Below are 26,796 nucleotides of genomic sequence, written 5' to 3'. Positions count from 1 at the left end.
GTAACTGAAAGCTACTGTGTTTGAATGATGCAGCATCCAGGCCATTAGGTGTCAGTGTAATCCATACTTCGATTTACCGTAATTTCCGGACTATAAGCCGCAACTTTTTTCCCATGCCTTGAACCTCGCGGTTTATACAATGACGCGGCTAATATATGGATTTTTCCCGCTTTCAAATTTTATAAAAAAAAAATAAATAAAAAAAAAACATTCTGTGACGTGCTCAGTTTTTTGGCAGCGTGAAGCTTTCATTAGACCAATGAAATTGCCGAACGGGTTAAGGTCAAAACAACTTTTTTTGTTTACAGTTTAGATTAAATCGAGCGCGCTCAAACGTCCCATCATTCTGATTAGGCCTACGGTAGTCATTTTGTCACCCTCACCATGGCAAAGACATGGAGAAACGCATATGATGCTGCTTTCAAGTTGAAGGCGATTGATCTGGCTGTTGCACGGGAGCTTGGTCTTAATGAGTCGATGATAAGACGCTGGAAACAGCAGCGTGAGGAATTGACTCAGTGCAAAAAGACAACTAAATCTGAGGCTATTTAACTCCGACACCGAAGGAGATGACTTCAGTGGTTTCAGTGCACAGGAACGAGGAAGATAGTGACCAATGACTTGGTAGGCTACTGTTTACTGCAAATGTTTTATTACAAGCCGTGTGTGGCAGCGGGGGCGTGGTCAAGCGCCCGTCCGTGAGAGAAAAGCTGAAAGGGCGCTTACACCTGAGCTAAATTATGTTTAACACCGGTGTCTAATTGCAAGTGCCCTGCTTCACGTGTCCTTCTTGGGAAAACTGTCACACGGGCAACAGTGTGACAGTTTTCAGCAGGGCACTTGACGTTCCAGGTAAGGCTTTTAATGGCCACAACAATGTTTAATCAATTTTATAAAGTTTCTCAATTCTTCTATGCGCCAACACTAGACTGACGTGTGTCACTCTCTCAGCTCTGTGGCTGCTGCCTTTTTATGCCACTCTCCCCATGCTTACTGAAATTAGACACCGGTGTTAGGCATAATTTAGCTCAGGTGTAAGCGCCCTTACCGCTTTTCTCTCCCGGACGGGCGCTTGACCACGCCCCCGCTGCCACACCGTGTTTCGTTAAAGCCTGAGTAAAGTTCATTTGTTTCAATGTACCGGTAGACACCTGCGGCTTATAGACAGGTGCGGCTTATTTATGTTCAAAATAATATTTTATTTAAAAATCAGTGGGTGCGGCTTATATTCAGGTGCGCTCAATAGTCCGGAAATTACGGTACTTAAAAAATTACTGAGTGCACCTTTAAGCATTACCTCACAACTGTTTTTTAGATTTCTCTGAAAACTATAGTAAATATCTAATGTAATTTTGGTTCTCTGGAAAATGTATCTTGTTTTAAAGATGTTTAGATATTTTAACTAAAAAACAAGACAGAACTGCTCAGTAAGAAAAATATTTTTTGCAGTAAATTGGTTCCAATTGAATAAATAAACAAGTAGAGTCACAGTGTTGGTGCCGTTCAGCCCTTTCTCCCTCAATGCAGTATGACCTACATAGTGGAGAACTACTGCCTGATGGCGCATGCAGCTGCCACAAGGATACAGACACACACACACACACATAATCAGATACACACGTATTTCACCAGGCATGTGTGTGTCCATGCATAAAATTCCCACGAGTCATTCAGCTATTTCATCACTACAGTGATTTCTTCAAACATAAAATGTAAGGAATCCCTTAATATGTAGCATACCACAAGAATGACTGCTCTATAGAGCTGCTGGTTGAACTGACACTGAAGATTTCTTAGGTCAGGCTGGTGTTGGTAAGATAGACTCACATATGTCTACTTAACAGCCTAGCTTACAGAGATGAGCAGCCGCAGACAGTATTCAAGCCAGCTGAGCGGCTATTAAAGGTTTGTCCCACAGAGTGTGAGGGTAGTACAAAGTGTTAAGAGCCAATACTGGCAGACTTCACTGACTCCAATAGCACATCACGTGAAGACATTGTGTGGACAGAGGACATCCTTTTAGACTAAATACACAAACACACACATACTGCACACACACACACGCGTCTTTCACACATAGGATGGGATGTCATATTTCACTGTCTTGCATATGAGCTGCAACACGTGCCTCAAATTTTTGTCCTTGGATATCATGTTGTCTTTGTCAATACAGTCATCTATATGCAGTCCAAAGCTGTTAAAAGGGTCCAAGTTAAATGGTAATGATGACTTAAAACGTTCACTCAATATTAATGAATACTGCATAAAATTGTATTAATTATATAGGTATTATTAATAAATAAATAGATAAATAAATAAAATCCGATTAAAGATTCAAAATCCAATTTTCATGGCTGTTAAGTTCCCAAATTATTTTTAAAAACACCATAAAAGTAGTGCTTTTGCACTACAGTATATAAGTCTTCTGGAGCCATACGACAGATTTGCTGAAGAATATGTAAATTCTACTTCACTGATAATCTTTCCTTTTGCAAAAGCTCTCAAAACACATCACACCAGGTTTGATGTCATTGATGCAAAAACGCCATTGGTTCACACATGTGTCATTAGTGAACAGGACATGACAGTTTGAATATGCAGAATGGAATGGTGAATGAGATTTGAGAGCAGCAGTGGAGGGGAAGATTTAAGATTTTAAAAGATAAAAAGATTTTTAAAAAATCTAACAAAAAAAACCACCTGATCTGAATGATTTTCAGTTCCATTAAAGGGATAGTTCACCCAAAAATGAAAACTCTCTCATCTCTCATTATGCCATTCCAGATGTGTATGACTTTCTTCCTACTGCAGAACACAAACAAAGATTTTTAGGAGAATATCTCAGCTCTGTAGATCCTCACAATGCAAGTGAATGGTGACCAAAACATAGAATCTACAAAAGGCAGCATTCAAGTACTCCATAAGTCTCCAGTGGTTAAATATAAGCAATTTAAGTGTTGGTGAGAAACTTTTTACTATAAATCTCCACTTTCACTCTCTAATTCTTTCACATTTAAAAAAGTGAAAGTGGAGATTTATAGTAAAAATAAGGACTTAAATATGTATCTGTTTCTCACTTTGAAAATCTTTGTTTGTGTTCCCTAGTGAATGACTCTTATGTGATAATTCTTTTGAATCTACACCGCAAATCATTTAGAACTGCCTCCCAAATAAATTACCCAATTTTAATTTTTAATTTGTAAAGTATCTTGCATTTTCTTTAAAATGTTATATGTAAAGCACTTTGAATTGCTATTGTGTATGAAATGTGCTATATAAATAAACTTGCCTTGCCTCGCCGTCTAGAGGAGTACAGGGGGAATGTAGTTTGGTATTTCACTCATTTTGCTATTGGAAAAATTAGCACATTGGTGAGTTTCCTGGTGTATATTCCCACGGAACACATATACTGAGAAAATGTACACCTTGTACTGAAATTTGCTTTGCAATAAAAATGCTGTAGGCAATACTGAAGGTACATGAACATGTACTGATGACATTAGTTAAAATCTGAATGGTACTGATATTTTTGCAAGTTATATTGCAAGGACAAGCATGCATGACTGTACACATTCAGACAAATGCACATACACACAGACGCACACACACACACACACACACACACAAAGGCAAGATCAAAAAAGACAAACAGAGGTGTAAGATGACAGCCAGACCATCATTTTTCCATGCATAAGATGACATTTACAGTGCTGTCTGACAGAGAAATTAAAGGTGGAAATTCATTTATTCTGCAGCTGCAAGAGAGAGAGAGAGAGAGAGAGAGAGAGAGACATATGCTGCTCTGCTGACTTCTGTTGAAAGAGGATGAGAGCAAAGAGGACTGTTGGTCTGGTACAAATGGAGAAGAGAAGCGAGAGAGCTATGCATGAAAACAGGCTGAGGGATTTAGTACAGTTCCAACTGAGAAAGGGAGATCCTCACCCCTTTCTAAGAAAGGAAAAGAGAGAAAATGGGAGATTGAGAGAGAGAGAGAGAGAGAGAGAGAGAGAGAGATGGAGAAAGAACACAGTGCGCTTGGGGTGAAACTGACTCATCCAGCACTCTCAGGGACAGCATGTACCATCTACATTCTAAAGGTGTTTTCTTGTTCTCAGCAGTGTATGGACAAATGTGCCTCTTCCAAAGCACTGTATATTACATGTCCTGACATCAAACAGTACTTCTGGTATAACACAAATTATACACCTTAATCAGAGTAGACACCATACAGTATTTAATTTGATGCATACTAAACGCATAATATTTTCAGTCGACAAAAAAGAAAAAAAAAACACAGAGAAAGCATGGGTTGTGATTGATTGATTGATTGACTGATTGATTGATTGATTGATTGATTGATTGATTGATTGATTGATTGATTGATTGATTGATTGATTGATTGATTTGTCCTCGAGAGGAAATTTGTTTCCACCATAGGTGCGTACATAATACAGACAAACATGTATAACATATTAGAAACATCAACATATAAACATCTACAAAAAAAAAAAAAAACAGAGACAGAGACAGAGAGCATACCTGACGTATCAAAGGCTGATTTCCTATGTATTTAGAGCTCATATAGATACAGGAACAAAACTCTTACTGAACTTGGCCTTCCTACACATCGGTAACCTATACCTGCGGCCAGAAGGCAGAAGGATAAAATACTTGTAAAGTGGGTGTTCTGAGTCATTTAATATTTTTTGTGCCTTTCGCAACGTGAATGTCGAGACACTATCCGATAAATTGGGGGTAGGGATACCAATAATTTTACTTGCTAAATGAGTTATCTTTAAGAATTTTTTCTTGTTGGTAACTGTAAGCATATGAAAAAAAACAAATGGCCCCATAAGTAAGGACCGGTTCAATAATACTACGATACAGAAGCGTGGCTGAACAGACAAGTGCCTAAGTTTACGAATAGCAGTCAGTCTTTGTTGACAGCATTTGTAAACCCCTAGAGTATGCTGGTTAAAATTGAGATTTTGGTCCAAAATAATGCCAAGATATTTGAAATGCTCTACTCTCTCAACTATCTCTCCATCAATGATAATGCTAGAAGCATGGATCTGTGTTTTTGAGGTGCTAAAGACCAGTTCCTTAGTCTTTAAAATATTGAGGTGCAGAAAGTTATCCTCACACCACTTTCTAAAATGTGCTGTAGAACGTTGATAGTCCAAAAAAGATTCCTTGTCCTCATTAAGCAGAGCAAGAATGGCTGTATCATCTGCATATTTAAAATAATGAGTCGTTGTAAAAGGACTCTGACAGTCATTTGTGTAAAGAATAAAAAGGAATGGGCTAAGTACACACCCCTGAGGGGCGCCGGTATTAAGGACAATGGTTGATGATGCACTGCCCACCTTAACCACTTGGGGTCTATTGGAAAGAAAATTATGGATCCAATATATTAGGGATGATGGGACTTGCATTCTCTGTAGTTTCTTTATCACCAGGTGACGCTGAATCGAATTAAAAGCAGAACTAAAGTCAATAAAGAGAAGTCTGGCATAATTCACCGAAATGTCCAGGTGTTGAAGTAGACAATGTAAGAGACAGGCCACTGCATCATCTGTGCCTCTCTTCTGCTTATATGCAAATTGTAGACAATCTAGAGATGGTATAACATATGGAAGCATAATGTTTTTTAACAAAACAGGTATTGTTGAAGTACAGAGTGAACGGAGGAAGAGTGAATGGAGAATAGGGGTTAATTCCAGGGCACAGCTTTTCAAGACCCGGCCCTGAATACCATCCGGCCCAGGAGCCTTATTCGGTTTGCACTTAATGAGCTGGGAATAGACATCCTGCCTGGTTAGAAGGGACTCATAGTTCAACTCTTGAAGGGGCAAAGAATCCAAAAGGCTATCACACTCTGCTGAAAAGTCAGATGTGTCAAAACGGGCATAAAACTTATTAAGATTACTTGCAAAGGTGGTGGGATCTGATGCACAAGTAGTCTGTTTAAAGGCTTGTCCAGTAAGAGTCCTAACACGCTGGAATGCCTGCTTGGTGTTCATATTTGCAAAGTCCTGCTCCAATTTGTTTTTATAATTATTTTTCGCTTTAAAGATCTCATTTTTGATATCCTGATTTATTTTTTTGAGACCAGCGGAGTCCTTTTGCCTAAAGGCAAGTTTCCTCTTCTTGAAAATATATTTTATCTGTGGATTAATCCATGGTTTTGAGTTGGAATATGCTCTGATAGTCTTTACCGGTATACAAAGATCCATACAGAATTTGATGTAATCTGTAATAACTGAAACCTGTTCATCCAGGTCTCCCTCAAAGACTTCCCAGTCCGTACATGCAAAACAGCCTTGAAGGCATGCAATAGCATCTTCCGACCACTGGGGGATGCTGCGTATTACCGGTTTGCGTTGTTTCAGCCATTGTTTGTAAACAGGAAGTAAATGAATAACATTGTGATCCGCTAACCCTAGCGGTGGGAGAGCTCTGGCTTTAAAGGCTTCCGGAATGTTACTGTAACACAAATCTATAGTTTTATTGAATCTCGTTGGTACATCCACATGTTGATTGAAGGCTGGCAATGAGCAGTCAAGCCGACAGCTGTTAAAGTCACCAAGAAGTAGCACTGGAGCATCGGGTATTTGCTGAGCATAGCCTGTGTATTTTGCGCTATCTGCTCAGCCGCTGCCTTGACATTAGGCTTGGTGGAACATATACACAACTAAGCACAACAGTCGGAAATTCCCTAGGGAGATAGAAAGCATGAGCGGACAGGGTGAGCAGCTCCAGGTTTGGATTACAGATCTTCTCGTGTACTTTGATGTTAGTGCACCAGCGCGAGTTGATGTACATACACACCCCACCTCCACGCTCTTTCCCAGAGTTACTGTTTCTGTCCGCCCGAAAGATCTCAAAGCCATCCAGGCTAACCTCGGTGTCCGGGACAGACTCATCTAGCCAAGACTCAGTCAAAGCAAAAACACATGCCTCCCTGAACGATGCATCCGTGAGACATTTAGCATGCAACAAGTCCATTTTATTTCTCAATGAATTAAAAGCAGAATTAATTTGAGAGAATTAATGAAGGTAGCGGAGGTTTAAAAGGACGTCTTCTAAGTCTGCACCGCACCCTCCTCGCCTTCCTCATTTCCTCTTTAAGCTTGATGTTGAAATTAGCTCAGGGGGCATGATCGTAGATGGAAACAGTTGGCAGTGGATAGAATTGCGCAGAGATAGAAGTTCATCCCGGGAATAGGTGAGTCCATTCCCTGCTCCGATATCATCCAATTGAATAGTCCATACCACGGAGTCAGTTACAATCCATATAATTATAAGGATAGTCCAAAACCAACTTGTCCAATTTCCCATGATGTTTTTGCCGTAGTACACTCTCAGAATTAACAAAAAAATAATAATAAACTCAAACAACACATACAGACAAACGCACCGACAGTGCCGTCGCAGCTAACGCATGCGCCAGACATGGTTCACTTATGGATAACTATACATAACTATAGTGTTGACGTTAAAACTATATGACATAATGAACAAACTGTTATTCACAACTGTTTTAGTTCACAGCATATTACATTTGCTGTCTACTATGCATTAATAAGATCTATTGCCATCAAGACATCCTTAGTAGTATTACTATGAGGAGTGCTTGAAACTTTGAAAGGACTAACACAGCTCAATTTGTCAGAATGCATGCAACACCTAAAAAATCCTGTAGAGAATAGACCTTTAAATGATGACCTTACTGTCATTATGAATGAACAGTCCAGTGATGCAATGTTATGACTGATGTGAAAACTACTTAGAAAATAGTCTTAGGTCGAACTCAAAGGCTCTTAGCTGCCTTTCTTTGCTCAAAGGCCATTATTAAAAGAGCAAGAAACCTTAGTGTGGTCTTCCCACTTTCTTTCTTCCTATCCAATTTTCCTTGCTGTTATGCAAGGCTAACTTCATTACTTTTTCAAGGACACTGCCATCACAAATTTGGAGCTTCAGAGTGACACTTTATAAATGAATAACTCACTCAGACCAGCAGGAAGGTGACAACAGTTAAAACGGTAACACTTTACAATAAGGTTCCATTTGTTAACATTAGTTAATGCATAAGTTATCATGAACTAACAATGAACAATATATTTTTACAGCATTTAATAATCTTTGTTAATGTTAGTTAATAAAAATATAATTATTCATTGTTAGTTCATGTTAGTTCATAGTGCATTAACTAATGTTAGAAAATACAACTTTTGATTTTAAAAATGTATTAGTACATTTTGAAATTAACATAAACTAAAATGAATTAATGCTGCAATTGTATTGTTCATTGTTAGTTCATGTTGTTAACTAATGTTAATAAATGGAATCTCATTGTAAAGTGTTACCGAAAAAAACAAAACAATACCTCACAGAGTAATGTACAGTCACAGAGGCACTTCCCCCTACATCATAAGCTCAGTATAGCAGTTTAAGGGTGTGCCAATCTTAAAAGAGTTTAACAGTGTCCGCGCAGTTTTCCAGTTATCTTGGTTCCCCAGTAATAGTCTTTCCCTATTCATTTTTTCATTAGGGATATTAAACAATTCTGCATAAAAAACATTTCTTACCCATGAACCAAACCAACAAGTTCCAAGGTTAATCACAACATTTCAAACTTTGATTTTAGGCAAAAAAAAAAATAATTTTAATCAGACAAAAATATGAAGGTACAAGACTGTGTACTTAAAGGTGAAGTGTGAATTTCTATGCCATTAGAGTCACTGAACGGAATTGAAAAAATAAACATTGTTTTCAAAACAGTATATTGAATACCCATCTTCCATTGAAATAACATACAGATAGTCCTGCCCCAAACTCACACCATTGGCCGAGTCAATGTTGTCACTCAAAACAAACAGGAATTTTCATAGCGCCACAGAGACACAGTGTTTACTGTTTTTTTTTGAAAATTTACATCTGAATAGCTTACATATAGTTGTCTCTGCATATTAAGTGGGATAAGAGAAAATATTTTAACAATGAAAAACTTATCCAGCTTTAATATCTTTAATGACAGAATTAACTATAATACCAAGAAGTATTGTGAATAAAGTAATCAATTTAAAAACTATGGAAATATATAAAACTATTAATATTAGGTTGTTGAAGAAACAATATATTGTATTTTAAATGCATTGCAAAATATTCAGATGTATACAAATATAGACGTAGTCTGAGAGTGTAGGTAGACTAACTTGATTGCGTCATTTGCAATTTGAATTTTTTTTCGCTGCGCTCTGATTGATGGAGCTCTCTCTTTAGGATTCACAGGCAGTTTAGTTCTTAACCAGTAATTCCAATATTAAATGTAATTTTTTCAAATGTTATCTATGTTTTTTAATTCAACTGAAGCATAAACCATTTATTAACAAGGTCTGTTTTTAAATGTTCATAAGTTTGTTAAAAATAATTTCGTCCATGAAGAAAAGTAATGTAATTTTTACTTCAGTAACCAGACCGTTGTGCTCTGTTCTCCTACACTGACCTAACAGTGAAATCGTAAACAGCATGTTGACATTTCTTTAGCTAAAATCGATCTGTGTTTCCTCAAATTCAAAACACTGGCCCCAGTAGCATACGGATATGTGCAAAGCACAGCCAATGCAAAATGTCTGATAGGAGATTCCTCTTGTTAGTGAGTTAGCACAATGTTGCCGATCCTACTGGAAATCTCGGAAATATAAGTGTAAGCGTCGTTCTAGCGGGAGACTCACAGCTGTACATCATCACGCCATTATCTAGTTAGCTCCTTGTCAATCATACATCAGCCATTGCTTTAAAAGCCTGCATTTAATCTACCTCTTTGCTGTTTCAGTGTGCCAACATGGCAACCTACACTTCCCCAAATCCACCAGTCAAGTACCGTCCTGCACGGGGGCAGGATTGAGTAGCAATCTCATTGGACTGCCAGACGGGGCTTACGCCAAAAGAGAAAATATATTCTGTCTTTCAATATCATTTCATCAAATAAATGTTATATTATGTTTATCAAGTCTGCGAGTCTTTCTGATATAAACACCATGCTGACTTTCCATGTGATCATGTTTCTCCATTACGTGGACACAGATAAAGAGAATCTGAGGGTATACATGTTTGCTTGTTTGCACAAATGTCACATTTAGCTTGTTCGCTATTTAGTGGAGTGAATTGGCTCCAGATGATATTTCTCTGTCTGTCAATAGCTTGAGGCTCGAGTCTTTTGAATTCGTTCAAAAGATTAGAGTATTTCAGATTTGTTCAGTCAGGTGATTTTTGTAACTCACATTTCATGCCAGTAGGTGGCAATAAATGAATGTCTTTTGAATTAGTCATTAAACCTTGATGAAGCACTGAGTCATTTACGACCGAGACGGGTCTAAGTATACTTTCTTAAAATGTGCATGTCTGCAAGTCTACTTAGAGAATACAGTAGAGTGTTTAAGCATCATAAAATTACACCATTATGACAAAAAGTATATATATCATTTTGTGAACTGCTATGCATGCCTATCAAGCTATACAAAAAAGACAAAAATATTAGCCTAAAATAATTTTCGTTTTCAATTACATCCTGTTGTCATTGTAATGTCACATCAGTCACTTTTACTCATAAGTGATCCAGCCCTTTTCTCTCCTTAAACGAGATTACCGAACTAAACAAACACACTTTTTCCTCTCCTTCGGTCGGTCAACCGACGCTGATCCTCTCTTGTTCACAAACCTTCTTTATGAAACTCAAATGACCAAAAGGATCAGTGAAGGGTCATATTCATTCAGTTTGTCAAACCAATGATATGCTTCTTCACAGCCCAGACACGAATGCTATAGACTTATGCTACAGTCAATCTTTACATGTGGGAAAAGCCATCAAAGCCGTCTTGCGCTTCAAACTAGTGCAGTGCTGCCACTGTTCAAAGAGCTCACAATGGGCGATGGCAGATTTGTTTTCTGATTGCAAATTCATAGATTTTAGAAGGGACTGAGGTTAAATTTGGGACTGAAGCCCTCCTAAATATGGTCTGGTAATGTCTTTGCAACAAAACGATTGACAGGCAGTAAATGGCTTAAAGTCCTCTGATTGGACACACAAAGAATCTTACCATTTCACACATTTTTGTTTACTGTTTACAGCTGTTGCAGAGTAAAGTTTGATACTCTGTACTACTAATACTGTAGAAAGGCTGGTATAATTACATTAATGTATTTGTTTGTTTGTATCGACACACCTGATCACTTTCCTGTAGACATAGTGGCCTTTGTCTGTGTGTTCATGCATAACACTAGCTTATACATTGCATGTGAGCTACAGTAACATCTGTCTCTCTTCTTTATTTCTTAAATGTATTCACTCCATCCTTCTCTCTTTTCTGTCAAACCTAACAGCATTTACCCTCCTCTCTTGTCTCAACCTGAAATGGCTTCCCAGGCACCTGCCACAGACAGCTGGCCATTACAACTTAACAAATCCATCAAGGGCAAATACATCAGCAGGATTACAAGAGGGCATATTAAAAAAAGAAATGCGGCATTAGGAAAATATTTTTATATAATGCACTGGTCATTTGCATTGGCATAATACTCATTACAGTGCCACAATTGCGTAAGAACTATATCCCTCTGACCTTCAAAACAGACACCTACCCTCATAAACATGCAAATGCAAATATAGTGCAATAAGTCGTTATGATAAGTAGTATGCATTATAATTACAACTGTAATTGTCAAGTGACATCCACATAGCCTGATGTTCTTGAAAGATAAACAGTAACAAATTAACCAATTGTCACAGCAGTCTATATTTCCATAAATATGATAGCTCAGAGCTAAGAAACCAACCGATGAAGATATTTAGTTTATAAATTAACTATCCTGTTGAAGGAAATGTAATTATGTTTTTGTCTAAAGTATTGAAAGACTGATGATACAATAGTTTTGCAAACTAGTCCCATTGTAGACATTGTCACATTATGTGCAGAAGATCCTGTGTGCTGATTGGCTGAGAGCAAGGTGTAGTTGTTGTTGTTGACATCTGGTGTGTTGATTAATTAGATCTTGGTAGAGGGAAATGTTACATTAGACATATCCACTAACCTTGTGTTCAATAGTCAACAGATATGATTAAACTGCAGTAAACTCTAATAGCATTTACAAGCATCTGAGTATAAGTATATACATATATTACTGAGCTTTTACACGCCTGTCAGAAAACCTGAATTTGATAAATGACATAATATGCAGAGATGCAGTTTATAATAGAGCAGCACGGATTTCTGGGTTTGAAGTCATGTTCTGTCATGTTCTGGAGTTTTAAAACATTATGAATAGGGTCCATTATTTTAAGATAGAGAGACTACATGACAAAATAAGTCTTATATTCCTGTTGAACAGGCCAGCATACAGTATGTACTGTTTTGGATGGAGATGCTGGTTTGCTGGTGTCCCTATGAGGCTTCTTAATTACATGACTTAACATGAGTTTCTTGGTCAACCAGCTTCACCAGAAAGACCATGCTTGATTAACCCACCAGCCTGAACCAGCAAAAAAATTCATTAAGTTTCAACAGGGCAATGAAGCTTGCTTCAGAACAAGTATTTCTCTCATGCACCGTTTGCGTGTACATCTGTGACTATGTATATTTTTTGAAGACTTAAGTGAGTGCAGTGCTCCATATGTTACTAATACAGGGTGGTCCTGTTGTACTTTAATGTCCTCATGTGTCTGTGGCTGCTAAAACAGGTCTGTACCATCTGGCCTGATGTTCATCTTGACCTGATACTCCACTAAAAGGACAAGCAGCCATCCGTGCACACTCCTCTCTTTTCTCCCTCTTTCTTACTTTTCAGAATCAAAGCATATCTTTTTTTCCATCGCTCTGAAATCTTGGTTTACATTGCTAACTGCATAGTAAACATGCAGTGTATTGAGCCACCCATCTCTAATTCATATCAATGCTATTGACGACTTTGGACCACACTGATGTTCTTAATTGTGGTCAGCTCTTTGGAAAAATTATGTAATGAGGATAAAAAGGATTAAACTTAGGACAAAAGCCATTATGTTCTTTACTATACATCCTTTACATTTTAAAAGATAAAAAATAATAAAATAAATTTTCTTTTTATGACTGATTACCAGTCTGTCATTAAATTAAAGGGATATTCAGGGTTCAATATAAGGGAAGCTCAGTCCACAGCATTTGTGACAGTGTTGATTACCTCAAAAAAGAATTTTGACTCGTCCCTCCTTTTCTTAAAAAAAAAAAGCCAATTTTTGGAGGGTTTAAAGACAGAAATGTGAAGCTTATTATTTTATAAAGCACTTACATTTCTTCTGTAAACATGTACTATTTGAGCTTTAAATTTGTTTATATCATAAATGTTACTGTAACCCGGGAACACACACACACAAGATGAGACAGTCACAATGTCGGTGAAAACTGCTTTTAATGATTATTAAAAGCAGTGCAGGCAAAAGTACACCACAGGGCAAATACAGAGAGAGTAGTCGAGGGAAGCGTTGGGTCAGAAGCCGGGGAATCAAAGATATAACAAGGGGTCGAAGACGGGAAAACAATTAACAAGTAGGGCTGACGAACAAAACGAGACGAGCGGGAACAATGACGGGAACGAGAAGAATAGGGAGTTGGCAAGCTAAGAGGTAACGAGAACGAAACTAGATGAGACTAGCGGGGGCAGAACTAGACGGGACTAGCGGGGCAAAGCACGGAAACTAAACACACAATAACCAACACCCGTGAAACGGAAGTGCTGGGTATTTATAGGGAAGGTGCAGGTGTAGACAATAACAGGGGATTGGGACTGTGGCAGGTGTAACTAATGTGTGGGAGTGCAGAAGATTGGAGGCGCGTGTGTGAAAGTGGTCATAATGTTCTGGCGTGAAGCGGGCATGTGAGTCAGAGGAGGGAGATAGCCCACGAGCGAGAGCTCGCAACAGCACCAAGAGCGTGAGTGCTCGTGGGAGGAAAAAGAGCGTACGAGCCCAGGGGGCGGAGCGAGGAGCGGGACGCGAGCACGCCAGCGGAGTGCAAGCGCGCGCGCCCGAGGAAGCGGAGGAGCTGGGTTCGTGACAGTACTCCCCTCTGAATAGGACGGCTCCTGACGGCCACGCCGCGGCTGCGGAGCGAGGGGACAGAACGAGCGTGTGAGCTCGTGGGGAACAGAACGAGCGTGTGAGCTCGCGGGGAACAGAACGAGCGTGTGAGCTCGCGGGGAACAGAACGAGAGTGTGAGCTCGTGGGGGACAGAACGAGAGTGTGAGCTCGCGGGGGACAGAACGAGTGTGAGCTCGCGGGGGACAGAACGAGAGTGTGATCTCGCGGGGACAGAACGAGAGTGTGATCTCGCGGGGGACAGAACGAGAGTGTGATCTCGCGGGGGACAGAACGAGAGTGTGATCTCGCGGGGGACAGAACGAGCGTGTGATCTCGCGGGGGACAGAACGAGCGTGTGATCTCGCGGGGAACAGAACGAGCGTGTGATCTCGCGGGGAACAGAACGAGCGTGTGATCTCGCGGGGAACAGAACGAGCGTGTGATCTCGCGGGGAACAGAACGAGAGTGTGATCTCGCGGGGGGCAGAAGGCACAAAGGGAATGAAACAGTCCATCGGGGTCAATGGGCAGTATAAGGCAAGGTCAGGGGGAACATAGTGGACAGGCGGGTGGTCGGGAGGTCTAGGGGGCAGCCATAGGGCAGAGACTAGGTCAGGGGGCCTGGAAGGCGACTGGAGGACAGGGACTGGGTCCGGGGGTCTGGAAGGTGACCACCGGACAGGAATAGGGTCCGGAGGCCAGGGAAGAGGCCACAGGACAGGTAGAGGGTCAGGAGGCCACCGGACAAGGTCAGGAGGCCAGGGGGCAGGGAGAGGAACGGTCACAAGAGGAGCAGGCAAGACCCAGTGAGGAAAGGTTTCAGGGGGCGGAGCCGTGAAAGGCGGAGTCGTGGAGGACTCCAGGGGCGAGGCCCTGGTGGGCTCTGGAGGTGGAGCCGAAGGAGGCTTTAGGGGCGAAGGCCTGGACGGCTCTGGAGGTGGAGCCAAGGGGGGCTTTAGGGGTGAAGGCCTGGAAGGCTCTGGAAGTGGAGCCCATGGAGGTGGCGCCGTAGGAGGCTCCAGAGGTGAAGCCCTGGAAGGCTCTGGAGGCAGAGCCGAGGGAGGTGACGCCGTGGGAGGTGGCGCCGTAGAAGGCTCCAGGAGTGAAGCCCTGGTAGGCTCTGGAGACAGAGCCGAGGGAGGTGACGCCGTGGGAGGTGGCACCGTAGAAGGCTCCAGGAGTGAAGCCCTGGTAGGGTCTGGAGGCAGAGCCGAGGGAGGTGACGCTGTGGGAGGTGGCACCGTAGAAGGCTCCAGGAGTGAAGCCCTGGTAGGTTCTGGAGGCAGAGTCGAGGGAGGTGACGCCATGGGAGGTGGCGCCGTAGAAGGCTCCAGGAGTGAAGCCCTGGTAGGCTCTGGAGGCAGAGCCGGGGGAGGTGACGCCGTGGGAGGTGGCGCCGTAGGAGGCTCGGGAGGCGAATCTCTAGAAGGCTCTGGAGTCTTTGGGAGCAGAGCCATGAGAGGCTCGGGAGGTGGAGCCGTAGGAGGCTCTGGAGGGGGAGCCGTAGGAGGCTCGGGAGGCGGAGCCGTAGGAGGCTCTGGAGGGGGAGCCGTAGGAGGCTCGGGAGGCGGAGCCGTAGGAGCCTCTAGTGGCCGAGCCCTGGGAGGCTCGGGAGGTGGAGCCGTAGGAGGCTCTGGAGGGGGAGCCGTAGGAGGCTCGGGTGGCGGAGCCGTGGAAGGCTCGAGAGGCGGAGCCCTAGGAAGCTCTGGAGTCTTTGGGAGCAGAGCCATGAGAGGCTCGGGAGGTGGAGCCGTAGGAGGCTCTGGAGGGGGAGCCGTAGGAGGCTCGGGAGGCGGAGCCGTAGGAGCCTCTAGTGGCCGAGCCCTGGGAGGCTCGGGAGGTGGAGCCGTAGGAGGCTCTGGAGGGGGAGCCGTAGGAGGCTCGGGAGGCAGAGCCATAGGAGGCTCGGGAGGCAGAGCCCTGGGAGGCTCGAGAGGCTTGAGGGGGGGAGCCTTGAAAGACTCGAGAGACGAAGCCCTGAGAGGCTTGAGAGGAGGAGGAGCCCTGAAAGACTCGAGAGGGGGAGCCCTGAGAGGCTTGAGAGGGGGAGGAGCCCTGAGAGACTCGAGGGGCGGAGCCCTGAGAGGGGGAGGAGCCCTGAGAGACTCGAGAGGCGAAGCCGTGAGAGGCTTGAGGAGAGGAGCCATGAAAGACTCGAGGGGCGGAGCCCTGAGAGGCGGAGGAGCCCTGAGAGACTCGAGAGGCGAAGCCGTGAGAGGCTTGAGGGGTGGAGCCATGAAAGACTCGAGGGGTGGAGCCCTGAAAGACTCGAGAGGCGAAGCCGTGAGAGGCTTGAGGGGTGGAGCCATGAAAGACTCGAGAGGCGAAGCCGTGAGAGGCTTGAGGGGTGGAGCCATGAAAGACTCGAGAGGGGACGCCCTGAGAGGCGGAGGAGCCCTGAGAGACTCGAGAGGCGAAGCCGTGAGAGGCTTGAGGGGTGGAGCCATGAAAGACTCGAGGGATGGAGCCCTGAGAGACTCGAGAGGCGAAGCCGTGAGAGGCTTGAGGGGTGGAGCCATGAAAGACTCGAGGGATGGAGCCCTGAGAGACTCGAGAGGCGAAGCCGTGAGAGGCTTGAGGGGTGGAGCCATGAGAGACTCGAGGGATGGAGCCCTGAGAGACTCGAGAGGCGAAGCCGTGAGAGGCTTGAGGGGTGGAGCCATGAAAGACTCGAGGGATGGAGCCTTGAGAGACTCGAGGGGCGAAGCCGTGAGAGGCTTGAAGGGTGGAGCCCTGAGGGACTTGAGGGGTAGAGCTCTGGGAGGCTCGTGAGGGGCCCTTGGAGACTCGTGAGGCGGAGCCCGGGAGGGCTCAGAGGGGCGAGCAGAACCCGACAGAGCCGTGGGAGACTCTGGGGGCGGAGCAGAGCCCGGCAGAGCCGTGGGAGACTCTGGGGGCGGAGCAGAGCCCGGCAGAGCCGTGGGAGACTCTGGGGGCGGAGCAGAGCCCGGCAGAGCCGTGGGAGACTCTGGGGGCGGAGCAGAGCCCGGCAGAGCCGTGGGAGACTCTGAGGGACCCTCTGCGGTCTTGAACACAAGACGAGACTGGGGAGAAGGGGCCCTCTTCCTTCTCTTACGTCTTCGGCCAACAGGGGACGTGGCCATGGGGACGGTCGAGGCTACAGGCCCTGGCTCGCTGACCGTGGCAGACATGTGCGCTGGCACACCGGCCGTGGCAGACAGGGGCGCTGGCTCGTTGGCCGAGGCGGGCATGGGCGCTGGCTCGTTGGCCGTGGGCGCTGGCTCGTTGGCCGTGGGCGCTGGCTCGTTGGCCGTGGCAGGCATGGGCGTTGACTCGCTGGCCGTGCCAGGCTTCGAGGCTGTGGCCGTGACAGGCCCCGGAACTGGGGCCGTGTCAGGCATAGGGACTGGGACCGTGACAGGCTTCAAGACGGGGGCCGTGTAAGGCTTCAAGACGGGGGCCGTGTCAGGCTTCAAGACGGGGGCCGTGTCAGGCTTCAAGACGGGGGCCGTGTAAGGCTTCAAGACGGGGGCCGTGTAAGGCTTCAAGACGGGGGCCGTAGTAGGCTTCAAGACGGGGGCCGTGTAAGGCTTGGGGGCCGTGTAAAGCGCTGGTTCAGTATCTGCCTCCCCCACAGTAAACGAGGAACCAACGCACAGCAGGGCGAGGTCAATAAACTGAACCAGGTTGAGAGAGCAGCGACCACCAGGCATGTATGATGAGGCTGGCTCATTCAGTCCATCTTGAAAAATGTCCTTCAGAACCACCTCATCAAAATTCACCTGGCTGGCCAGGGCACAAAAATCAGAGACATAAGCCTCCAAGGTTTGGCTCCCCTGACGCAAAACCATGAGTTGGGCCGCTGGGTCCATGATGTCGAGGGCGGGGCTAAGAGCCACACAACCGCTACCTCGCATAAATAACCCTAGGTTAGCGCCCGAAGAGTGCACGGCGCTCAGAAATGCACTAGATGCATAAACGGGCTCGGGGGCAGACACAGGTAAAACAGGGTGACATAAATCAGACATTATGCCTACCTGCTGCCCCCGGGCCGAGAGCGCGTGGTCCTCTCTCCACACAGTAGCTCCGCGCGCCGAATGTGACGTGTTTCTCCGCTCGAGTGAGCTGCGCGAATCCTGATCGCGGGGCATTGTGACTGTCAATGGTGAGGTTGGTTATTCTGTAACCCGGGAACACACACACACAAGATGAGACAGTCACAATGTCGGTGAAAACTGCTTTTAATGATTATTAAAAGCAGTGCAGGCAAAAGTACACCACAGGGCAAATACAGAGAGAGTAGTCGAGGGAAGCGTTGGGTCAGAAGCCGGGGAATCAAAGATATAACAAGGGGTCGAAGACGGGAAAACAGTTAACAAGTAGGGCGACGAACAAAACGAGACGAGCGGGAACAATGACGGGAACGAGAAGAATAGGGAGTTGGCAAGCTAAGAGGTAACGAGAACGAAACTAGATGAGACTAGCGGGGGCAGAACTAGACGGGACTAGCGGGGCAAAGCACGGGAAACTAAACACACAATAACCAACACCCGTGAAACGGAAGTGCTGGGTATTTATAGGGGAAGGTGCAGGTGTAGACAATAACAGGGGATTGGGACTGTGGCAGGTGTAACTAATGTGTGGGAGTGCAGAAGATTGGAGGCGCGTGTGTGAAAGTGGTCATAATGTTCTGGCGTGAAGCGGGCATGTGAGTCAGAGGAGGGAGATAGCCCACGAGCGAGAGCTCGCAACAGCACCAAGAGCGTGAGTGCTCGTGGGAGGAAAAAGAGCGTACGAGCCCAGGGGGGCGGAGCGAGGGAGCGGGACGCGAGCACGCCAGCGGAGTGCAAGCGTGCGCGCCCGAGGAAGCGGAGGAGCTGGGTTCGTGACAGTTACTGTCATTTTAGGGTTTTACAGCTTGTTGACATTACATCATCATTGCAAAAGTGGATACAACTTTACATAGATAAAGTTAATAAGTGACTTCACAATTAAATCAAGTTCACACGCATATGTCTCATGGCTATACTTTTGAAACATTGAGTATTTTAACGTTAACAGATTGGCCCCCATTGACTTCCATTGTAAGTGCATCACTGAAACCCAGATTTGTGCTTTTTTTAAAGAAAAGGAGGGGCAAGTCAAAATAAAGTTTTGTGGAAATCAACATTATGCAACAAATGCCGTTGATTGAGCTTATTTTGTACTGAACCCAGAATATTCTTTTAATGACAAACCACTCATCAATAGTCACTCAATGTATCTCCTTTTTATTTTACTATTATTGATTTAAACTCTTTGACTAATGCTGCTTTGAAGTTTATGACAAAATTGAATGGACTATAATCACTACATATACTTAGAAATGTTTTTATTATTATTATTATTATTATTATAGGTGCTTTTTATACAGGAAATTTGGAAATATTACAGTGTACACAGTCATTCTTGCAGATACTAGATTCCTAATAGTTATGGCCTGTGCTTGAAATTAAAGTCATTATAATAATCAGATTAAGGAGAAATAATGTAAGATTTTTTGTTTTGTTTCAGCCAAGCCAACATAAATCCACAACACCATAATAATTCAAATCAAATTCCCATGTCTTGTGTAATGGCAATTAAAGCACTTGACATGGACTGAATTAGATATTTAATTTGATATTTAAGATTTAGTAATTTTTGCATTTTATAAGTGCAGGGTCATGATTTATTGAGTGTTCGACATTCATTTAATACTATTAAAATCATTTAGCTAATGATATTATCATTTTAGCTATAATAATTAACAAGCTCTTCAATAGATAAAGTTAATAATGTTAAGCTATTATTAAGTCCAAAAAAAGTTTTGAAACTGTTTTAAAAAAAACTCATAAAACATTTTCTAATTCTCAAATCATAGATGAATGTATTTTTGACATTGATTGTAAATGGTGTCGGTATCGCTATTAGTCATGTGGAGCTGTGATGAGATGTGTCAAATAGCTCAGAGGTTGTACATTGCCGGTGAAGTCGATCAACAATCAATTTCCTTTCCCTTTCATTTAATTTGTCACTTACCTAGTCCAGCCTTCTTGATTGCTGACAAATACCAAAGATCATCGGTGTCATAATGCAATCAGATAGATTGTAAACCTCATAGGCCAATGAGAGAAAGGTTAAAAATGATTGTGTCAGGCTACACTAAGTGTGATGTAACTAAACCACTGTCATAGCAATTGTAATCACAATACATTATCTGTGAAGCTGCTAAAACATGGTTATAACACTTATGGTATATCTGTCAAACCCAGTTGTCTTCAAGAGAAGTTAGGGTTTCAAACACTGTACTTTGGGTCTTAATTTATATCAATCTAATCACAAATATGACATTCTCTCAACCATTAAGCAAAGTGTTATGGTTGGGGCTTTTTAAAATAGTGGAGACCAGGTCTAGTTGTCACATGGGGAAGTTGTCACACAAGAGCTATGTCTCAGTAACAATAAGATTTGGAGTCAAAAGTCCAGTCGGACAATTGTGTGTTTTCTCTAGCAAAGGTTTTGTATGTTGGTTTCAAAGACACCATTTTAAACCCACTTAAATTAGAATATTTTTGTGAATTCCATCCTCCCAAGTCAATTTTAAATATCATATTTTTGTTATAGATTTTGGGTAAACAAGCAAACATAATCAAACCCCTCTGACATACATTAAGGCAATGGTCAGCTATATTATGAAGGCAGATTTTTAAAGTAAGATTTACATTTGTTATTAAGACAAAGCTATTTTTTATGTCTGGTCACATCATGTTGACACGTTTGGTTGTCACGTGTTTTAAAAGCAATAACAATATTTGTTGGATATTGGTTTATATAATCTTTTCCATTTTTGTTGTTTTATGATTTGTTTTGTGCCTAATAGTTGTTTTACTTTTTAAATTTGGCTGAAAAGCTGATTCACAGGTTCCAGTTTGACATCTTGCCCCATGTTTTGTGACAACATGCCCTGCAATTGGGGCAAGTTGTCACAAAATGTCAACATGAATTCAATGAACTGAATCTTTTTATGTATGTAGTAACTTTAAGACTTTACATTTACATTTATCCAAAGTGACTTACAGTGCAGTTATTACAGGGACAATCCCTCCGGAGCAACATGGAGTTAAGTGCCTTGCTCAAGGGCCCAACAGTGGCATCTTGGTGGTGCTGGGGCTTGAACCCTGACCTTCTGGTCAGTAACCCTGAGCCTCAACCACTGAGCCACCACTGCCCCTGCATACTGTATATTTAAGGTATAAGCGGAAGCTGACTTTAAAAATACCCCTACTCTGAGAAATGTTCTCTGGAGTAAAAAGTGTGTAGTATAGTAGCATATATATAGTAGTATATTAGTAAGTCAATAACTAAAATCAATCTGAATACATTAGGTTGCACCAACAAAACTCATTTTATAGGTAATATCAGATAGAAATAGCTTCTTCAAGTTACATTTTAGCATAATGAAGACGATGTAAATGCCCTCACAACTTCCTGACAGACAACGACAGTGAACACCCAAAAGATTGTTTCAGGACAGCTTTAGCTGGTGATCTACCAAGCATGAATTTTATGAGCAAATAGGCATTAAAACCACCGCAGTACTGTCCCTACCCCCTGATGGGAGAAAGACAGAGGGAAAGGCTGAGAGAAAATTCAGGGCAGCATTAGACTTTGGAGGGAGCAAGGCAGTGAGGGGGAGAGAGAGAGAGACGAGAGAGAGAGAGAGAGAGAGAGAGAGAGAGAAAGAGAGACCCTATGAAAAGCAACAATGCAGCATTCTGCAGCCAGCTCCACGCAGGTCTACACAAAACAGCACAGTCCTGTGGTAACAGAGGCCCTAAAACGGGTGTACATTCACAATGCTGTGAAATTACATGTGAATTCTGACTGCGGAAGTCTGTTTCAGGACCATGGACAGCATTACTGATAATATTGGCTCAATAGGCATTCATTTCAGCACCATGGACAGAGTACCTGCTACAATCACTGCAATAAAATTATGTCAAATTTGGAACTGAAATACACAGACACATACATGTATATGTTCAATCACATATTTATGCACATACATGTAAAGAATATATCACACACCTAACAAGCTTTTGGATTCATATAATGAGTGCATGTTCTGCCGTACTGTAGGGCGTTAATAAGAATACACTGTATGACAGAGGATGTCAGGTAGCCTCTCTTTCACAGGTTGCTACTGTACCTGTACTAAGCTTTTATAGTACAAACTGAGCATCCTGCATGTGCAAGACCCCTTTCCTTTCCAAGACAGCCAGGGATTAAGGACATTAAATGTACTGAAAGGTCTGCTTTTACTAAGATGCTCCAATTATTCAAATTACTCCCCAGGATCTAAGAGACAAAGCGAAGCCCATCATCCACTGACTGTAAAAACTAAATAAGATTATGAAAGAGAGTGACAAATAGAAAGACACTGAAAAAGAAAGACAAACATAAAATGTTGATGGAGGCAGGTTGAGTTGTTCCCAAGGGACGTGATGATGCTGGACTATCCACACACACACACACACTGCTGTCATACTTCCTCATACAGACACAGAAATCATTATCATTCTCCTCACAGCATCCTTGCAGCACAAGCCATTGCCAAGCTGTATATACATCAGCACACACACAAACACACACACAAATAAGAATTCCCAACTGTATTATTCCTTTGAACCATTCCCTGTCTCTATCTCTGTGCTTATACCAAATACACACACACACACACATTTATGCATTTATGACATCATTTATAGAAATATTTGTTGACTTCACCCCTAATATCTCACTCTCACACACTAAAACACACACACATGTTGGTGTGGCTATCCTTATGAGGAATTTCCATAGACATAACAATTTTTATACTGTATGAACTATAGATTCTATATCCTAACTTTAAACCTCAGCCTAACCCTCATAAAAACTTTCTGCATTTTACAATTTTCAAAAAAACATTGTTTAGTATGTTTTTTTAAGCGATTTGAATAATGGAGACACTACAAATGTCCTCATAAACCACATTTATAGTATAATACCATTGTAATTACCAATTCTACAGCCATCAGTCTTTGGTATATGACTGGTCTTCATCTACCCTCATTCATCAGACTCACACACACACACACACACACACTCACTCACACACACTCAATATAGTATACAGTATACACAATTATTGGCAGGATTGAACTTCATCTACCGTCATTCATTAGATACACACACACACACACACATATATAAGCAGATATTGAGAACATTTTAATTTATATGTATGTATATACAGCATATATCAAATTCACATTTTCTCAATCTCTGCTCATCCACTGCACCTACACACACACACATAGCTTGCACTGGTACCACCAACAGTGACCGGCACAAATTCACATTTTCATTGCTTTTCCACTGCACTCCCCTCCCACACACACACACACACACTCATACACTTGCATCATCCAATTGCTGCGACAGGATGACAGCACTCACCCTGACTGTTGGGTCCCCCTTCGCCCTCTTCACATTCAGTGAGATTGTTGAGCATTTTGGAAGACACAGCACAGATCCTCCGCTAATGCTAACAGTGCTGTGTGATTCCACCAGCCAACGTGTGTACCAGTGAAAAAAAGCCACACGCTCACACACAGGATGGAGGAGGAGAAGGCTTGTGATTCTCTGCCTCTCTCCTCTCAAGAAGCCAAGCAGCAGTGCTGTGCTTTGGCAGATGGGAGTCCCCTTGCCATTTGCTGCCTTGCTTATTGAATCTCTCTCTCTCTCGCTCTCTCTCGCTCTCTCTCTCTCTCTCTCTCTCTCTAGGAGGAGGGGTTGGGGGACAGAGAGGCTGCAGGGATGTAAATGATGGAATGTTTAAGTGCAAGGATTTTTCTCTCAAACACTCACACGGCATGTCGTCTTTCTTTCTCTTTCTCTCTATCTCTGCTACACAACCACAGCCTGTCACCATTACATTCACCATGCAGTTCTGAGTCATGACTGCTTGTCATTGCCATGCTCTCTCTCTGTTGCTATGTCATCATCAACTCACACTGTGTTCATGTCTGAACAAAGTGCATGATAGACAGTAACACAAATCTAAAAATGAAAATAAAATGAGAGTGGCATGTGATCAACTACCTTGCATTCTCTTCATTTTCCTGGCCTGAATTCAACACCAACCCAAGCTGTAGACTAAATTTTTAAGAAAATATGAGTGGTGCTTGGTTGGACAAAACTTGCTGCAACAACAATACTTGGGTTCTGTGCTTTTGGGTGCTTTTCAGTACATTGTTGTGGGGTAGCTAGGTTCTTTTGGGTGGTTTCTAAGGCATTGGATATGGCCTTAGACATGGCGCAGATCCCTCCTTTAATGCAAGTCAAGGATTGTTTCACCCATTTTATCATCTGCCTGATCACTTAGAAAAGTAACAAAGCACCTTTCCTATGTAACGAATGTTGCTGGTGCTGGCAATGACAAAGACGATGGAGTGAAGAACCCAAGTGCAATTTTAACAAAAGTGAAATCCAAAAACCCTACCTATAGACGTGAATGAAGCATAAATATGAACTAGACTTGACTTGACTTAACAATGTTACCAAACACAATACCTGACCAAGGACAATGGAAAACATGAGGGCTTAAATACATGGACAAGGGGTAAAACAATGACGAGGGAACCAATGAACAGACAGAACTGATAACAAGAAAACAATACAATAACCCATTGAAAACAAGAGATATAAACATGGAGGGAAACAGGAATCACATGACTAGGGTTCAACATGACATGAAACATGAAATAAACTTTCAAAATAAAAGACATGAAATACATGAACAAACACATCATACATTACATCCTAAACATGCAGCATGATTTGTATGTGATTTATGTTCTAATAGATTCTTCGAATCCCTAACATGACATATGAGCAATCAAAATAGTATTGCTTGTCTTACCAAATATACTTTTTTTTTTTTACATTTCCAGGTTTTGGAATGCAGAAGTAAACCAATGTAGGGTAAACTTCTATAGTGTTTAATGGGAGACCACAGAAAATATAATTTTTGCTTACCTGTTTGCTGCAAAGCCAAAAGAAAGGGCCTCCGTGGACCGGACTTGTTGGTCCAGCACATCCCATAGATACTCAGTTGGATTGAAATCTGGGGAATTCGGAGGCCAAGTCAATACCTTGAACTCTTTGTCATGTTCCTCAAACCATTCCTGAACAATTTTTGCAGTGTGACAAGGCGCATCCTGCTGAAAGAGGCCACTGTCATCAGGGAATACCGTTGTCATGGTCTGCAACAATTTTAGGTAGGTGTTATGTGTCAAAGTAACATCCACATGAATACCAGAACCTGAGGTTTCCCAGCAGAACATTCCCCCAGAGCATCACACTGCCTCCCATGGTGCATTCTGCTGCCATCTCTTCACCAGGTAAACAACACACACACACACACACCTGGCTGTCCACATGATCTAAAAGAAAACTTGATTCATCAGACCAGGCCATCTTCTTCCATTGCTCCATGGTCCAGTTTTGACGCTCACATGCCCATTTTAGGCACTTTCGGCAGTGGACAGGGGTCAGCATGGCCACTCTGACCGGTCTGCAGCTATGAAGACCCATACGCAGCAGAGTGCGATGCACTGTGTGTTCTGACACCTTTCTATCATGGCCAGCATTACGTTTTTCAGCAACTTGTGCTACAATAGCTCTTCTGTGGGATCAGACAAGACGGGCTAGCCTTCACTCCCTTCGCACATCAATGAGCCTTGGTCAATCATGACCCTTCGCAAGTTCACCGGTTGTCCTTCCTTGGACCACTTTTTGTAGGTACCAACTATCCACTGCATACCAGGAAAACCCCACAAGACCTGCCGTTTTGGAGATGCTCTGACCCAGTCATCTAGCCATCACAATTTGGCCCTTGTCAAAGGTTCAGGTTCTTATGCTTGCCCATTTATCCTGCTTCCATATGAAATTTAAGAACTGACTGTTCACTTGCTGCCTAATATATTCCACCCCTATACAGGTGTCATTGTAATGATATAATACATTTTATTAACTTCACCTGCCAGTGATTTTAATGTTGTGGCTTGATCAGTGTATATGAAAACATCTAAATTAACTGGTTTTATTCCATTTAAAAAATTATATTTAATCTGAAAATTTAATTTACCTTGAAGTAGATTCAATTTTGACAATTTAATTTCAAATAGAGGCAATAACTGAAGGTTACCACTTTTTCAGTTTACACCAAGAAAACTAATATAAAGGCTTAGATAAGTAAGAAATAGCTCATTAAAGGGATAGATCACCCAAAAATTATAATTCTCTCATCATTTGCTCACCCTCATACCATCCCAGATGTGTATGACTTTCTTTATTCTATTGACCACAAAAAAAGATTTGTAGAAGAATATTTCAGCTCTGTTGGTCCTCACAATGGAAGAGAATGGTGACCAGAACTTTGAAAGTCCAAAAAGCACAAAAAGGCAGCATAGAATTAATTCATTAGTCTCCAGTGGTTAAATGCATGTCTTCAGAAGTGATATGATAGGTGTGGGTGAGAAAAAGATCAATATTTAAATCTCTTTTTACATTCTTCTTTTGTTTTTGCCGATTTCCATTCTTCATGCATATCGCCCCCTACTGGGCAGGGAGGAGAATTTATAGTAAATATTTAT

General features: G+C 42.7%; 1 protein-coding gene across 1 annotated transcript in view; it reads right to left on the bottom strand.

The window, feature by feature from the left end:
- The window catches only part of LOC127620907 (solute carrier family 12 member 5-like), a 90,466-nt gene extending 66,645 nt beyond the window's left edge, over positions 1-23,821 (bottom strand). The window contains exon 1 of the mRNA XM_052094252.1: positions 23,597-23,821. Coding sequence (XP_051950212.1) covers positions 23,597-23,651 — 55 coding nt within the window. The 5' untranslated portion in view covers positions 23,652-23,821. The remainder of the gene's footprint in view (positions 1-23,596) is intronic.
- Positions 23,822-26,796: the final 2,975 nt, after the last annotated feature.

Source organism: Xyrauchen texanus, chromosome 27 (assembly GCF_025860055.1).
Source record: "Xyrauchen texanus isolate HMW12.3.18 chromosome 27, RBS_HiC_50CHRs, whole genome shotgun sequence".
Lineage (NCBI taxonomy): Eukaryota > Metazoa > Chordata > Actinopteri > Cypriniformes > Catostomidae > Xyrauchen > Xyrauchen texanus.
Note: the sequence above shows the minus strand (reverse complement) of the source record. Positions and strands in the feature narration are given on the sequence as shown.